The sequence below is a fragment of the Equus przewalskii genome, chromosome 8 (assembly GCF_037783145.1).
Source record: "Equus przewalskii isolate Varuska chromosome 8, EquPr2, whole genome shotgun sequence".
Classification (NCBI taxonomy): domain Eukaryota; kingdom Metazoa; phylum Chordata; class Mammalia; order Perissodactyla; family Equidae; genus Equus; species Equus przewalskii.
In genome coordinates, this window is record NC_091838.1 from 3,261,639 (window position 1) to 3,280,047 (window position 18,409).

Sequence of the window (18,409 nt, forward strand, 5' to 3'; positions counted from 1 at the left end):
CATTTAATGCCCTCTGTTTAAAATACTGAGTGGTTTCTGTTTTCCCGCTGGAACCTGACTTATACTGTGCTATATTTTTTAGATGCCAATAGCATTTAATTATGTGTTTGTACCTGGGGCCCTAAGAGAGTCTCCCTATACCTCCAGCTCCCTCTGGCCCCAGCCAACCATAGATGTAGTACCGCCTCCATCACGGTAGTTATTTCCAGAAGTCCCAGTTAACATACAAATCTTTTGCAAAACATTTTTTTCTCTACATCATAGCTTCCATAAGGAACTTGGGGCTACATTATGATTCATCTGAGCTCAATGAGACACAAACCCAGAGTTTCCAAACTCTTACTCCATGAGCACAGCTAAGATAAACTGGCCATGCTCTCCACCCAGAGGAGCTTGTACTGAAAACAAACTCATTTGAAACAAAGAAGTTTAAAGCACCCACTTGCTCCCACCAAGTGACTTGTACTGATGGGAGTGGTGAAGCAAGGACATGCTGACGATCTTCAGGCAGGAAGACTCCTCAGCCCATGACAGGGGGTTGGGGATCTCTGCTTGTTACAATTCCTCTCTAGGAAGGTAAAGGTGAGTTTCTAGCCACATTAGAGAAATCTCCAAGTAATTCAATTCAATAAACTTTTTTAAAGACAAGGTTTAATTCACAAGGTTTAATTCACATAAAGTTTATCAAGTCAAGTTAATGAAAATATCAAAATTTTTGAGTTAGTGTATGGCAGCAAAAATTTAATTTCTGTTGCAAATAAGACAGTATTTGGTGCTTCCATTATTGACAAGCTATGCGTCAGAAAGAGTGATCACAATGAATTCTAATTCATCAGGGTCACATTCCATAAGTTTCTTGCAAACCTCTGTGGCATCCTCTAATAAAGTTAATTGGAAATAGTTTCCATCCATCTAATTCATAGAGATGCCCATCGAAGGGAGCTAATGCAATAACACAAGAACTAACGTGTTCTATTCACTAACATTGAGTATTTGCCACACATCAGTCATGGTGCAAGGGGTTAGGGTGCAGGTAAGAATGAAGAGTGCAGGCAAAATTGTGAAGTAGCTCCAGTTCATCTCAACTATCCTAACACTCAGAACTTTGACTCATTTCTACCATGTTAACATTCCTTCTGCCACAGTCTTTATTCCCGTCAAAAGCTGTTGTACAAAGATCAAAGTGTAAATGACTGGTGGTGACTTCAAAAATTATCCTTTGAGAGGAGTTTGCATTTCAATAAGTCTTGAAACCTTAAGATAAAAAATTTAATCTTCTTCAGTAGAATTTGAAACAAGAGCAAGTTGAAGTACTTATCCAAGGGTCAGGGTGCCTTTCCAGCCCCTGAAATGAGACCACTATCCCTTGGCCTACATTTTCTGCAGCCCCACTCAGAAGGTATTAAAAGGCTTTTACAAAATATTCCATTCCACAGCCTCTTACGATAAAATGTGTATAGGTACAGGTATTATATTTTCAATAACCTTGTGTTGGAAATAAAGAACTTCCCTGTGAACAGCCCAGTGAGTCTTTCACAATGTAACCTTGCTATTGTCCTTCCCTTCTCTTCCCTTTCCTTCCCTTCCCTTCCCTTGGGGGGACAAGGCAGCCCAGTGCAGGACACTGCAGCCCAAGCTGAGTGAGAAGGGCATCCATGCAAGGTGGGGGTGAGAGGTCAGAGGTGGAGATGGGATACTGGATACATACAGAAGAACTGGCCAAATAAGGACATATGTGGAGGATAATGGAAGCCCGGTTTCTCACTGGTGGGGAAGGAAATTACAAATATGAAAGTGGAGAACCAGAATGAACCCTGTAGTGTTGGACTGAAATCAGAGATGTGAGTGTGTCATCATGATTTTTAATATAGATAAATATAGAAATATAGATGTTGAACATGAACAAATTATGTTTGCATGTGTATGTGTGCATATGTGTATGTGTGTGTGTACACATTCCCAACCTCTGTCCATGGAAAGGATCTAGGAGTAGCAAGACTCCAATAGCAATGAGATCATTTAGTACCCAGATCTTGGTTTTCTTAATACTATTCTCCACTAAAAGAAAGCAAGGCTCCTTAGAGAAATGGTAGATTCCTGGGCTGGGGAAGGGAAAGAATGAGATGAGCCAGGAAAATCATATTGCTGTCAGAAAGTAAGGAAGTAGGGACAAGTCAAAAAAGACACGGAAGTCAGCTTGAAGGTGTCCTATTGGCCAAATCAAGAAAAATGGGCACATGAGAATAGATAAATGAGATGATAATGATAACAGATTACAGCCCACCGAATAAAATAAGAATCACTAAGTCTATATCAGGAATAAATGGATAAATTAGAGATTTAATGAGGAATAGGACATTTACATCATCTCAAGCACATCCCCAAACAAATATTTGTTAATTTCAAAGGATAAAAGAGTGACTTTGCGATGGAGAAGCATAGCACACACCATCTTAATCAAGGGACGGAAATGAACGTTCTCCATAAGAGGACAAATCCAAATTGGTTGTCTGATAGGATTCTATCCTGACAGGATGCAATGAGAAGAGCACAGTTGGGGCCAGCCTGGGGGCATAGTGGTTAAATCTACATGCTCCACTTCAGTGGCACGGGGTTCACAGGTTTGGATCCTGGGCACGGACCTACACACCGCTCAACGAGCCATGCTGTGGCAGCATTCCACATACAAAATAGAGGAAGATTGGCACAGATGTTAGCTCAGGGCCAATCTTCCTCACCAAAAAAAGAAGAAGAAGAAGAAGAAGAACACAGCATTGAGCATTGCTTTTGTGATATTCCTGCCAATGATGCATAATCTGAATTTAATCATAAGGAAACATCAAACAAACCCAAATTGAGGGACATTCTATAAAATAACTCACCTCTAATCTTTAAAAGTGTGAAGATCATGAAAACCAAAGACAGACTGAGGAATGGTTCCCAACAGAAGGAAACACGACAACTGAATGAACCAGTTATTCTCGAATGGATTCGGTGGTACCAATGAAATGATGTCAATCTCACAGTTGTGTTAGCTGTATTGCGGTGTGCAAGACAATGTCCTAGCTGGTAGGAAATAGACACTAAAGCTTGTGGGATGATACAGCAGCAGACTGGCAACCTACTCTCAAATAATTCAGGAAAAAAATGGTTTTTGTACTGTGTTTGCAATTTTCCTGTAAGTTTGAGATTATCTTCTCAATAAAAGATGTAAAACTGTGATCTCATTCTGTGTCTTGTACATACAAGTCCCTGATAAAGTTCAAAGTTTGTCTCATTTTCTTTATTATGGTTGAATCCACTTTAAGTTAAAATTCAAAATGTTTAACAAACATAAACCCAATACATGTTATGGAAAAACAAAAGAGATCTATACTAGTATTTATAACTATTTGATCTTTTCGAAAGATAACTTTGACACACGTAGACCTTTTGCCTCTAAGAGATTAATTAATTAGCAGACAATCTTTAAGGAAATCAGTGCTGGTACACTTTTTTTAGTCTACGAAAGTCCAATGTGCAGCATAGAACTGACGCAATATTGTAGCATAAATTGTAAGTCACGAAGTGGTAATTCTCATACACACAGTAATGGGAATCCCCATCCTACACCCCCTCCACATATAGCAATTTACTGTCTCTGAGAAAACAGACTTCTTTCTCAGACTATGATATTTCATAACGTATCTTTCCAAACAAAAGAAACACCTTCCATTCAACATTGGTATTTTTAAAACCATTAGAGCTCCCAGTTACACAGGTAGATTTAATAAGTATCCCTTTAAGAAGAAACAATTTTCAAGAGAAAACTTATATCTTACTTGTTACATTGACTTATAGTGCATTTGATCGCAAATAGCAAGATAATTACCAAAGATAAATAAAACTTTAAAAAGTATTCAACTCATTAAATATAACTATATGTCAATCTCCTGCCAGCCCTCAAGCTGGATACTGTGAGGAGAAAACAAAAATCAGCAAGGTATCAGCTCAGCCTTCAGGCGCTCATCATATGCAGCCATATAAGTCATTATTACGCAGGTCACTGACACTGAGCTATCCTAGCAAGAAGTCTATCACAGAATAATCTCAATTAGCAAAATCTACATCCAGAGGAAGAGATGTATCTGAAGGAAATAATCAAAATCAAGGAAACTCAGTTAAACTTCTCTCAGAAGACGACACAAGTGTAGCATGTGTTCAAGTCTTAAATGCGGTCATCAAGTTACTGCTTAGTGTCACTCTGTACCAGAAAAAGGAACTTCCCCACCCTCCTTCACCAAAAACAAACAAACAAAAATATACAAGAGAAAATAGGTTAAAACTAATCTAAAGAGCCAACTTACAAAATTACTTAAGAGACTGAGGACACGTCTAAAGGGGGAGATGGGCTTTGGATGGAAATGGGTGGAAGGGTTTGTGGACTGATGCCCATTTATATGAGACTCAAGTAATTTTTCCCATCAGCTGACAGAGCAATGGGCAGCACAGGATTGCTCCCTGCTCTGTCGGCAAAACACAGGGCAAAAGCCAGCCACCGCTCACCATCCCCTGGGCAGCTCTGTGGCTTGGGTACCTTGTAATCTGTTAGTTTCAAACCATGGTGATGCCATAAATTGGCAAGCATTGCATCTGATCAGTCATTAGCCAGTTTATCATGAATATTACTGAGTGAATGTGATATATGGCACAGTTCATTCAAGTTTAAATAGCTGTTTATATCCTGAGGAATTCCTCACCAAAGTCATATGGGTTATTTTTGAGTTGTGGAGTAGACGCTTTAAATACCTATGTCCCAACCCCCCCATAACTCTCACATTGTTCATTTTATCAAAGGTATCACGCAATGAGAATCAGCAACGTAATCAAAACAAAAATTCACTTTAAAAGGAAATATACTATCTATAGATAATTAAGTATTATCTATAAAAATATTTTAAGAATTGGAATGATATCAAGCCATTAGGCAAAATCACTTGTATAGAAAAAAGTATTAGAATCCTATCATTCTGGAAATGAATTTAAGTTTTTCACCCAACATCACAGAGGGATGTGACTGATTCAGTCTCAATGGCAAGGGAAAATTTTTAATAGATTCTGAGGTTTGCAGTGCTGGCCATGTTTTCACGGTGGTTCAAGCAGACGCATTTCATGGGTTTTAATACACACCAAACAGTGTTTACTGCTTGAATACCCATGACAGCAAATCTGAGACAGGTCAGTCAAGTTAGTTTGATGAAAGAGATCTGATTTTCTTCGTGTGCTGAAGCTGAGAGCAAAATGGTACCCGTGAATTAGAATCCTAGGAAAGAGGTGTTAGCAAGGATTTGTGGGTTTTGTCGTGACTTGTTTTCTCTCTGCAGATGTGTCTGGGGTGGGCTACCAGCGACAACTTTTAACGAAAAGATGCTCTCACTTTTCTGCCCTTCAGAGGCTGTGGTGGACGGTGATTGCTCAACAAGAAAGCTGCTGTTTCGCCCTCCACTGTACACAGGAGGGTGCGGAATTTGGCCAGCTGTTGAAGCAAAGAGGAGAGTTAGTTTCAGCACAGAACATCACACCGCTGTTAAGAAACTGCCCTGCATAGAAAGTTGAGAAATGCGTAACCTCCCCTCTACCAGGAACTAACAGCGTGGCAATGAAAACTATCTAAGTTATGGGTCATACATAATAAAGCGCCTCTTTTGCTAAATTCTCGCCACTAGACAAATAAGTCTGGGTTCAAAAATCAAGTAGATCATCATTCTTTATTTGAAGCTCAAAGTAATAAGAGGAAACATTTAGAATGTGGTTTAAAGAGTACATATCTAGAAATCGGAGAATGTCACGTATGACGGCAGAATGGCACAGTGGCAAGGGCACTGCGGGGCTTTCAGAGCTGGGTCCCAGGCCTGGTTCTGCCACTAACCAGCTTTGTGACCTTGGCCAAATCGCTTATTGTCTCTAGTCTTCAGTTTCCTCAGCGATAAAGTGAAGCACTGGACTTGAGGACCTCAACAGGTGTCTTCCAGCTCTTGGAACACTGACCGATTACAAGCACTGCAGGATAATATGGCCCCAACATTCCCAATCATGGGAACCGTGCGGTGTTCACCCTGCAGAACTTTGATCTTACAAGTATCGTTTTCCTTTAACTAGATAATTTTGCTTGTGTTCACCATACTTATGCCTTTTAAAGAACTAACTATGGCAAAAAGCCTACGGCCCTTCAACCTCTGATAATGTTTAAATACAATTTGAGAAGTATAGGCATATTTCTCACTAAAAGAGCTTAATTTTCTTATTCTTAAAAAAACACATCTTACATACTTCATATAACACACAAAGCATCAAGAAGAAAATAAAACTTACTAGTAATCACATCACAAGATATATCCTCCTGTTAACATAATGGAGTATATCATTCCAGGTGTTTTTCTATGTAGACACACACACTCATGCGTGCACTGGTGCACATGCATGCGTGCGCACACACACAGACATGTTTTATTAAAAAATGAGCTTGTGCTTTTTTTTCAATGAAGCTCACATTTTTTTGAAACCTTATTTTTTCACTTAATGTATATCGCAGATATCTTTGCATGTTGATAGGTATAAACATATGTCACTAATTTTAACTGCTGAAAAGCTTTCTATTATACGCATGTTTTATAAATTATTTAACAATTCCTTGGTGATTTAATAATATTTATTAAGATTTAGCACAATTCTACAGTAGTAAAATGAAGATTAGGTAAATTATTTGAATAATTCTACTGTCTCAAAAATGTAATACATTGGCAATTAACACAAGTAAGTTTTTGGTGTTTGTTTTGCTGTTTTCTTTGAGTATAGACAATTATTGTTTCCGTCATCATCAGTTAGCTGTCCAGGATGGGAAGCAGAGGTGATGGGGGTCCTTCACAATAGACAGGCAATGGTTTATTTATAACCATGCTCTATGGAAATAAGTTCGGGTGTCATATACAAGCAGCCATGTATTTCCACAAGTGATATTCTGAGGTATCTTTTAAAAGGGTATAGATATGGGAAAGATGAAACAACTATTTACAACTTGCTATTACTCATGTTTCAGTAGACCAGATCACTACAGCTAAAGCCAGATGAGACTTAACTAATTCCCAAGCAGTGGAGGCTGATAAAATCTAACCTCTGGAGCCACAAGGAAGGCGCCCAGCCTTCTGCAGATCATGGTAATCCAGGTCTTTCTGGAGTGGCCACTCCAGGTGGCTATACAAGAACGCCGATTCCCCTGAAGATCTTGGCTTTACTTATCTCCCCAGCCCGCTTTTGGCTCCTCCGCAAGCTGATCATGGCTCCCTACCCTCAACACCTTAGCCTCATTGGTCTGGAACTGGAACCTACTCTTCATCTTTCTCTGAGCAGCCAGCTCATTTTGGTAAGAGCCCCTGAACCCATCCTGCTATTTCATCAAACCCCTTCCCGTTTTGGCTCTGGGTCTCCGTCCCAGTCACTTAGCCGAGCTAGGGAAATCCTGCACCCGCCATCCTGGCTCAGATTTGCCTCTCTTGGCTCTGGTGTCCTCTACCATGGCGTTGGCCTCAAAATGCACACCCCTAGCTTCCTACTGGTTTCATCCCCTCACTGAGCCCCAGGCTTCATTCAGGCAGACAATGTGCCCCTCTGTCACCAAGGCTGACTCAGCATCCACCTGGCTCCTGACAGGAGTCTCCTCAGATCAGCCTGGAGGAAGCGGTGGGTAAGACCTGTTTTGCTATTTTCTTTGGCTCTAACACTGAAATTTTTATTTCATTGTAGTAACCTCAGTAAGCAGAAATACTCTTTTCTAACATTTTGGAAACAGCTTTGGTTATGTCACTCTAGGGCTCAAATGTCTTTACCAGCACTCCATTGCCTGCAAAGTTGAGTAATAATAAAAATAAGCTCTCTCTTATGGATTATGGTGGACCAGGTACGTGCTAAGTGTTGACATTCCATTATCTCATTTAATCCTCCAAACAATCCTGTCAAAGACACACTATTATCTCCATTTTAAAGATGAGGAACTTGAGGGATAACTAGGAAGGTTCATCAAATAAGCCATCTGGCAAATAAGCCATGTACTAACCACGGCATTACATTGCATCTCTAACTTTTTTCTTTTCTTTCTTTTTTTTTTTTTTTTTTTGCCATTTTCCCCTAATCTCCTTTTATTATGGAAACTTTGACACACACACAAAGGTAGAAAGAGCAGAATAATAAATCACCGTCACCCAACTTCAACAACCATTGACATATGGTCAATTTTGTTTCATCCATACTCTCACCCATTCTTTCTCTCCAACACCCATCCCGCCCAAACTGGATTATTTTGAAGCTAATTCAAAATATCACTTCATTTCGGGTGTAAACATTTCAGGGTATATCTCTAAAATACACCACATTTCTAACCCTATCTAGACCCCAAACAAACTTGCCAGCAGGACTCCCCAGCCTCTGGACCACTCAGTGCCAGCTCCTCTTTCTAGCTGCTCTTCCGTTGCTTCCACACACAGGGCCCACTCTCAGCCAGCTCTGTGAAGGTAGTCCCAGAGCATCTGAATGAAAAGGCTATGAGGTGGATCTTAAAAATTCAGGTCCTGGACCCTACCCCAGACCTTCTGAAAGAGAATTTCTGATAAGGCCCAAGGACTCACATTTTGATAAGCTTCCCCAGGTGATTCTTGAATACACTGAAGTTTGAGAACCACAGGTACAAAGTGGCCCACATATTTTCTGCATGTCTCTTTCTCGCCTTTAATTATTCCATTCCTTCCTGAAATTCCTCCCTTTCCTCTACTGTTCCCAACCAGCTGCCACTTTTTAACTAACCCCAATGTCAGCTCTTTCATGAAATCTTTTCCTGATTTCTCCACTGAAAAAGTCTCTCCTCTTCTGAATTTCCCGTACATCTTATATTCTGTTACAGTACCAGGCACTGTAACACAGTTTTTTATGCATTTATTTTATCCTCACTATTAGATTATAAACTACTTGAGGACAAGGGCCATTTTTAACACTTCTTTGTATCTCTTGCATCCTGCCTTGCAAGAACTGGCAATTATTAAACAATTCCAGAATTGACTTGTACTGTCTCCTACAGTTCAGAACTTTAATTTCAAAGTTAATTATACAGAGTTTTATATATTAAATCAAAATTAATGTTCAAGTGAATGAATTCTTTCCTCATTTCACATATAGTCTAAAGATGCAAAAGCTAAAGAAAATATTCCTAGAACATTAATTACAAAATAAGAAATTTTACTATTAAAAAAGAACATTGGCGTTTGCTTCCAGATATGTTGGACTAAGACCTTGCAGACAATCTCCCTGCAGAAACCAACTCTAAAACCAGACATAATACAAGAAACAACTAGCTGCAGGTCCTGGAGAGTGAACAGAAGCAGAGGGATTCAGGTGGGGGGTTCATGGCAACTTGCAGGAGAGATGAAAGTTCTACACATGAGCTCCTGTCCGGCTAGTTTTTCACCTGGAGCTGAGCGGAGTCTGCACACGGTTGAAATAGGGTGCACCTGTCTTGCAAGGAAAGAGTCAGAGAGAGGATCCCCAAGCACCATGCATGGCTCTGCTGAGACCAGAGCTGCTGCACAGGAAAGAAAACTTGCAGTTCAAGGCCAGCAAAGAAAATTACTTACTAACACAAAACACAATACTCATCAGAGAAAAATAATGGAATCCAGAATCTCCACAACTTATTGTTCATAATATCTAAAATACAATAAAAAGTTCCTTAACGTACAAAGAATCAAGAAAATGCAACAACATTCTCAAAGGAAGAGAAATCAACAGAGTTGGACCCAAGATGACAAATTTGGAGCTCACAAGGATTTTCAAGCGGCTACTTTAACGACCTGAGGATGATATGAAGTTAAACAAAGCATCTTTTTTAATGCATGAGAAATCTCGGCAGAGTAATAGGAAGTCTCAGCAAAGAAACAGAAAGAACAAAAGAGAACCAAATAGAAATTTTAGAGCTAAAAAATATAATTTCTAAAACAAAAAATTCACTGGATAGACTCAATAGTCAAATCAACACGACAGATGAAAGCGCATATGAACTCTAATATGGATCAATAGAAATCACCCACAGCAAAGAACAGAGATTAAAAAAAAGATTTAAAAGTAATAGAGCCACGGGGACCTGTTAGATGATATTAAAAAATCAAATGTACTTATAATCAAAAAATTAGAAAGAAAGGAAAGCAGAATAAGGCACAATATACACAAAAGTTAACTCATAAGTAATCCAAGACTTAAATGTAAGAGCTAAAACTATCACTTAAAGTAGGAAAAAATATTTTGTGGCATATAGTTAGGCAAAGATTGCTTAAACAGTACATTAAAAGCACAAACTGTAAAAGATAGATTGATAAAATGGACTGCATCAAGATTAAGACTTTTGCTCTTCAAAAGACAAACAAACAAACAAACAAAGGCAAACCATAGACTGGGAGAAAACTTTTGCAAAATCTTTATTGAAAAAAGCGCTTTTGGGTCCCACCTGGTGGCACAGTGGTTAAGTGCCCACGTTCCGCTTTGGCGGCCCCAGGGTTCGCCGGTTCGGATCCCGGGTACAGACATGGCACTGCTTGGCACGCCATGCTATGGTAGGCGTCCCACATATGAAATAGAGGAAGATGGGCATGGATGTTAGCTCAGGGCCAGTCTTCCTCAGCCAAAAGAGGAGGATTGGCAGCAGTTAGCTCAGGGCTAATCTTCCTCAAAAAAAAAAAAAAGAAAGTGAAAAGGGCTTTCATCTAGATTATATAAAGAACTCTTACAACTCAATAATGAGAAGAGAGATTAACCAATTTAAAAATGTGCAAATTATTTGAACAGATACTTCACAAAAGAAGATATAGGCATAGCCAATAAGCATATGAAAAAATGCTCAGCATCACTAGCCATCACATGGATGCAAATTAAAAATCACATATAGCCACTAGAATGGCTAAAGTTAAAAAGACTGATAATACCAAGTGCTGACAAGGATGTGAAGCAACTAGAAATATCAAACATTGCTGTTTGAGCACGGAAGATGGTACATCTACATTAGACAACCAAACAGTAGTACCTTACAAAATTAAACATGAATGTACCACAGGATCTAGTACTAGGGGTTACCACAAGGCATGAAGATATGTGTTCACAACAAAGTGTGTATGCCCATTATTCCTAACATCCAAATACGGATAGCTGTTATTCACAATAGCCAAAACCTGGAAGCAACCTAAATGTCCACCAATTGGTAAATATTAAAAAGTAATGTGGTATATCCATACCATACAATATTACTCAGTAATAAAAATAAACAAAATAAGTGAATCTTAAAAACATTATGCTAAGCAAAAGAAGCGAAACACAAAAGCCTATGTACTGTAAGATTCTATTTAAATGAAATTCTAGAAAAGACAAAATTCTTGTGACAGCACCTCAGTGGTTGCCTGGGGCCATCGGTGAGGAAATGGATGGGGTGCAAAGGGGCCCCAGGAAGCTTTTTCAGAAGGAATCCATTTTATTTCTTGATTGTAGTGGCTTTTTGTATGATAATATATGACAACTCAAATTATCAGCTGCACAGTAAAATTCATGAATTTTATTGTATGCAAATACAACAAATGAAAAAGAGATTTTTTTAAAAAATAAGCATAGAATTAAAGTCAAGTATTCTTGCACACCAAATTTCAGCAGATGAGTAAGCCAGTTTAGATAATTTAGAACAAACCAAAGAGACTTGGCAGGAAAAGTCAGCCTTCCAAAGAAAATGACGGATCTGTCATCAAAAGTATCAGAAAACAGTCCATCTGTTTACTGGCCTGGCAGTGAAATCCAGCATTTCAGTAACTGACGCTGAGGCAGAAAAATGGACTTGAATCGGGAAAAAGGAAATGAAAACCATCTGATTTGCCATTTAGGTCAAACAGTGACTTGGCAAGAAATAGTAGCAGAAAAACCTAGAAAAAAATTTGGCACCAACTTACTAAAAAGAGGATTTAATCTTCACAGCTAGTGACAGTATATGGTGGAATTGAAACATGAATCTAAACAATGTTTCCCAGCGACTTCAAAAACAAAGAGCTGCCAAAGCTGAGACGAAGATCCTCTTTTGGAAAGCAACTCTTAAGTCGGTGGTATACACAAAAGACATTTTCACTTAACTTTATATAAAAGAGCTAAGCAACTGAATAATTTGATTCGTATTCAAAACATTTTGTGTTTCAAATTCTTTAAATAAACTTTTTATTTTAAAACAGTTTTAGATTTACAGAATTATTGCAAAGATAGTACAAATTGTTCTGTCAACCCCACACTCAGTTTTCGCTATTATTAGCATCTCACATTATGGTACAGTTTTCAAAGTTAATGAACCAATATTAACACATTATCGTTAACTAAAGTCCATCTTTTATGCAGATTTCCCTTGTTTTTACCTAATGTCTTTTTCTGTTCCAGAATTCCATGCAGGCAATGTCATTACACTTAGCAATCATACCTGCCTGGCCATTTTTTGATTGTGACAGTTTCTCAAACTTAGTTTTTGAAGATCTTGACAAGTTTGAGGAGTACTGATCAGGTTTTTGTAGAATGTCCCTCCGTTGGGCTTTGTCTGATGTTTTTCTTATGGTTAAACTGGGACTGGATTTTTCAAATATCTTTTGCTCCCTTTTGTAACTCTTAAAAGCACCATAATGTCATATTATAATAATTCAGATTATTGTTCAGATTATCATCTCCATCTTCAAATGAAAATGTCTGAAAGTATTCTGGCTGCAGTAGATTTAAGCGAATGCTTCAAAGTGAATTGCCAATTACACAAAAGCTCTAAAATGCAGCTATTTTGTATACTCTAAAACACATTAATAGTATTATTAATTCATTAGCCTCAAATAAGATTCAGTAGTGAATGCACGGCTAGGCAGTCATAATTCCTAAACTTGCAGGTGGTTGTTTTTGATTAGGTTAACTTTATGCAGCTTAAGTTGCTAAATTATCTATTTTTATATATTCTCTCCCAAATCACAGGTGGATTAAAAAAAAGCTATTTTCCAAGTGGCTTTAAGGAGTAAAGATATCTTTGAAATATGAGGGAAACATGATCTCTTATTATTAACTAGCTTGATATTATAATTTATTAACTCTTACTATTAACCTGTCCAAATTTAACAAAGGAATGTAAAAGTAAACAGTTTAGCACATGAAGGGGAGAAAAATGAACTCCATTAACAAGGCCACTGAATCAGCGACAGGTCATTTTTCTCATGACACAGCTCACCTTATTTGTGATGGAAAAATCCACAGGGACTTCATAGTCAGTCAGGCTCTGGATTTCTATCCAGACTTTCATAAAATGTTTTAGTAAGTATGCTCCAGGTTATTATTTGGCTCTCATCCTAAAGACAAGGTCAGCAGAAGTTGGACGTGTTCAACACACCATGGGAAAATGCTACCTGACACGATCCTGGTTAAAGTGACCCAGCATGAGTCTCTGACTAGGGGAAAAAAATAAACAGCCAGGCAGGTGGGCCAGCTTGGAACAGAAGTAGTCTATTAGCTGCGAAAATTACTAGACTGTGTTCTGGCTAAGATTTTGTAGCACCGAATTCAAAAAGGAAAACAAAACGAAACCAAGCACAGCATCCCAGGGCACAGAGCATTTAGCTGTTAGGTTGGTGGTCACATGGTTCCAGCTCAGAGCAGGGTTTCTGGGCATCCAGGCACCCTGACCTGCGGACTGCTGGGCCACCATGGGGGCTCAACAAGCACTTATCAGAAAAAGGAGTGAGGAAATGTCTTTACAAGAAGAGCAGAGGGGGCCACCCCATGGGGTCCTAGTAAATGCTTGAAGCCCCTCACGCAGCCTCACCAAAGTTTTGTCAACAAAAGCCAAAAGACCAGATCGATTTCTTAAACTTGGAGGGCACACACATTTCTCAGCACCTGTCATGGTTCCCACTGTTCACTTTCTGAATGTGGAATCTGCCAGATTCAGGTCTAGGGACTGACGTCAGAAAGGAGAAGGTCGTCTTTCAAAAGTAGCCTGTCTCCTGATTCTCCCGATGGTATCCCACTCTGTTTATATCTCAGACCAAACAAGAAAACCAAAACAGAGGAGTACCGCCTTCAAAGGGGCACTTCGTTTCCATCAGTCTGTGTGCACGTGACACTCCTGAGAAGTGGGAAAGAAATCATCTAATCGTGAGGGTCAGATAAGAAAGGGACGTAAATCCCATGTGCTTCAACCACCCATCTGATTAATGAAGGGAAAACACAAGCTTCATTACGCAGCAGAAACTAAGGGCAGCGTCGTTGGAATAAACGAATAAAAAGACTCAACCCAGTTTCCTCTGGTGAGTCAGGATCAACCTGGAAGAAATGACGTACCTGTTGAGAGCTGATATTTATAGGCTGTTTTAAAATGATCCATGTGACGCTCTCAAGCAGAGGCGGGACTGTCAGGGAACCAGGATAAGTCCAGTAGTCCCAGGATGGAGGAAGCAGAGATAAGGGGTCAAAATTCGTGAACAGAGTTTGTTTACCCTGGGGAAGAAAAAAGAATCCCACAGATGACAATGGGAAAGCTAAACACAGACCTCAAAAAAGAAAAAACCCAAAACTATATCCAACGAAATATTATTTCACTGGAATTCTTTAGTTCATGGAATACTTTAGCAACTGCCTTTTGTATCTTAAAAAAAAAAATTGTCTGCCTTAATCTAAAAATTTTAGATGAAGGAGCACATTGCCAAGATTTATTTAAGAAGCACAAGATTTGTTTTAATATAAGTGGTCTTTCAAATGTGTTCCAACTAAAGGCTTATTCTCTAAAAGTCCAATACCAGAAAATAATTAGGTGTAAGTGGATTTATTAGCGATGATTTTGGATAATTCAAGACTTCTTCATGTTTTCCAGAGATAAGTGGTAATAGTTACTTCTGCTCTATTGGTCAAGCATGTTCCCAACTTGCTTCAAAGCAGGAGCATACACAATGTCTAAGATCTATACTGTTAAAAGAAAATAAGAGAATGCAGGAAAAAACCAGGAATATATTAGTCATTAGTAAATAGTAATTAATTTTACCTTTTCTTTAATGGAATCCAAAGTGTCAGTAATCTTTTGCAGTTGGGAATTATGTTCACCCACCTGAAAACATCAAATTTCGAAAGAAATGGTTACAGTAGCAAATCAGGTCTGAATCACTCCATTTTGGTCACTATTTTTAAATTCTTTTTTTGAAACACCTGAGCTGGCCCAGAACAAACAGTGATTGTTCTATAATGAAACTCTCTTTTCCCTGCTGGCCTTATCAGGTCCAAAGAATCTGAATAAGAAGATACTATTACAGGGCTCCTTGGTCGAACTGTAACCCTGATGCCAAAACTAGTAGTAACAGCTTCATATTTCTTCAACTTTAGGAATGTTTAAGAGAAATCTTACTTAGGAAAATGTTACTTAATACCTGCATTATTAAATCAGATGTGACTTCTAAACCGAGATCCAAACTGAGTATTGTGACATCAAAACATTAGAGAAAAACATCTCCCACTTTCGGCCTAAAGTGATTTGAGGTCCCGAATCAAGGCAACGTGTCATCACGAGCAGAATTCTTCAGAAAAATATATGTACCTCTTTTCATCATTGCAGGTGTCCTGAATCTACCTGAAGCTTTTATGTCCTTCACGACTGAAGTATAATTTCTTGTCCCACTTGGGTCCCACTGCCACCACCAGACTTGGTGGCCAAAGGAAAGGACCTGCTGCCAGCCTTGCCACTCCCCCCGGTCCCAGCTCCTATGAGTTACAACATGGCACACGGAGTCAGTGGCATAAGAGAAGTGCACGCCCTGCAAGAATGCGGTCACAGTGGGAGCTGAGCGGCTCAACCCATCCACAGGTATTATGACAAGGATGCTTGTCTGAGCACATGCGAACATCAGACAAAGAAAAATACAACAAGATGAGAAGAAATGGTCAGTGCTTTTGGAACCACAAACCATTGTGGTAGAACTAGTGCTTCAAGAATCAGGAATCTGACCTTTACTCTGTCCTGTATCCCTAAATATTGTGTAATCAGGAAGAGCCTAGAACAAAGATTTTCTTCTCGGGATCTCAACTCTTCCTTCTGCTGTTCTTGTGGCTGTTGTTGCTATTCACATAACAACAATCAATGGACAATGAGAAGAATCATAAGACAATGCTCCTAGGGTAGTTCTGGGCCTTTAGATGAACCATAAACTAACATACAAATTTTTAATATTCATTTCAAAAGGAAAACACGAAACCTAGAGCTAGTTGACTATTGAAAAATGGTAGACCGTCTGTTCCATGACTGAAACTCTTTATCCAACATGGCAGATTATTTTAAACGAAATCAGTGGATTCTCACCTGTAAAAATACGCCCAAGACAGCTAGTCCATCGGGCTCATGAGCTGCCTCCACAAAGCTGGGGTATTTGTCTGAATTCCAATGAACAATATGGAGCTGAAAGGGAAGTGCACAATATAATTCAAATAATGTTTTTTAAAACATTCTTAAAAACATAAATGCAAATAAAATGTTTATACAGCTGTTCTGGTGCTGTGTACTTATATGTATAATGTATTCTTCACAAGAACCTTCGACAGAACCCTCATATCTGCTTTTGTCCAAAAACTAAAGCACGAGAAGTGAAGGGCCATGGTCACTTAGCTAGTCTGCGGTGCACTATGCATTAAGGTCCACGTCACCATTTAGAAAGATGTGGAGCATCCGGCCAAGCCCCTCTAGCCTGAACAACCTCCAGCCATTGCTCCCAAGCCACTTGGGGCCCCTCTACGTCTTCCACTGACGGGACTGCAACTGAGCAGCCTTAGATCAGAGCCGAGCTGGTGGCAGAGTCCAGCGAACGAGCTTAGTCTCACAGGCAGGGGGATAATCTACTGCCCCACAGCAGGTTTTCAGGGACAACCCTGATGTTAAGGACAGCGCCAATTGTTCCTGAAACTGCCCGGTCAGATGTTCCTCACTGTCATTTAAGACTTTTTATTGCTCAAAAAGGCACATTCTCCTTAAGAGTAACTATTTTAAGCAGTTTTCACAAGTTTACTACCTTCTATAAATATGTTCAGATCCTTTGCTGAGACCAAGTTTTAATGTGGAAAAAGAGGCTTCAGGGTCTAGGAACCAGAGGCGTCTGAGGAAGAAAATGAGAGGGAGCTGGTGCTACCGAGGAGGGGAAAAAGGAAAGAAGGAGAGAGGGAAGGAGTTGGAGGACCTGGAACCCTAGAAAACAGCACCTGCCTACTTCACAACTCCACCCGCGCACAAGTGGCCTTCTGCAAGCTCACAGTTGTCCTAAATGTTCTGCCACTGTAAACAGTGCAGAACCCCAAACACGCCAACAAGTGCGAAAGATTGTAGAATAACAATAAGGCAGAAAACCATTCTTGGAGGATCTTCATTCCTGGTTAAGGAAGGGACAAACTGAGAAGGGAAACAGGACACATTCAAATGATTTGGCCAAGATCATGACTAGACCATGTTGTCCAAGGACCCTATATGAGGGATGGACTTCAGATAAGATCTCCTTCAAAGGAATCCTTTTGGCATTTCAGAGAGGAAACTCTTATGAAGGTTTTCATGCACAAATCACCCTTCTGGCTGACTGTGACAGAGAGAATTCAGTATATTCAAATACATGTTTTTATCCCAACCTTTAAATATAACTTCACATCTTACAGGCAACTAATATGGGGGGATTTCTGGATAAATAAAAATTACCGGGGCTGGCCCCGTGGCCGAGTGGTTAAGTTCGCGCGCTCCGCTGCAGGCGGCCCAGTGTTTCGTTGGTTCGAATCCTGGGCACAGACATGACACTGCTCATCAGACCACGCTGAGGCAGCGTCCCACATGCCATAACTAGAAGGACCACAACAAAGAATATGTAACTATGTACTGGGGGGCTTTGGGGAGAAAAAGGAAAAATAAAAATCTTTAAAAAAAAAATTACCATAAACAGTGAACTATAAAACCATCAACTAGTGCACCATCCATAAACAGTCAAGGAAGACTGTGGGATGTCCAGACAGAAAGTATAAAAGTGGCTTCCTGTGGCGCCATGTTCTGAGTCGGTGTGAGATAGCTGGGGGAGGAACAAAACCTAAAAACACTGGATGATGAAACAAAATTCATTGGGGTCACATGAGATAGATGACATTCCACTGTAAGGGAGGGGCTAAAAAGAATACTAAAGTTGTTTTCAATGGCTCTGCGCCAATGCGTCAGTTCACTTGGGAAGAGATGACCCCAGAAAGATAGAAAGACATGAAAGGACTTCTTCAGCTTCACAACCACAACTGACTAGAAAATGAATTTGTAACTAAAGAGAGGTGAATCAATATCTTCTACTGG

At 39.5% G+C, this 18,409-nt stretch overlaps 1 protein-coding gene across 10 annotated transcripts in view; it reads right to left on the reverse strand.

Moving 5' to 3' along the window:
* Positions 1 to 18,409, reverse strand: part of CA13 (carbonic anhydrase 13) — a 51,188-nt gene that overhangs the window by 18,448 nt on the left and 14,331 nt on the right. For 5 of the 10 annotated variants that reach the window (XM_008523491.2, XM_070631432.1, XM_008523494.2 and 2 more), the window contains 4 exons: positions 16,406 to 16,501; positions 15,101 to 15,163; positions 14,404 to 14,559; positions 651 to 5,515 (listed from right to left, as the gene is read on the reverse strand). In XM_008523491.2, coding sequence (XP_008521713.1) covers positions 5,396 to 5,515; positions 14,404 to 14,559; positions 15,101 to 15,163; positions 16,406 to 16,501 — 435 coding nt within the window. In that variant the 3' untranslated portion in view covers positions 651 to 5,395. Of the gene's footprint in view, positions 1 to 650; positions 5,516 to 13,294; positions 14,189 to 14,403; positions 14,560 to 15,100; positions 15,164 to 16,405; positions 16,502 to 18,409 lie in introns of those variants that run through there. The other 5 variants (XM_008523492.2, XM_070631433.1, XM_070631436.1 and 2 more) reach the window with 3 other exon arrangements.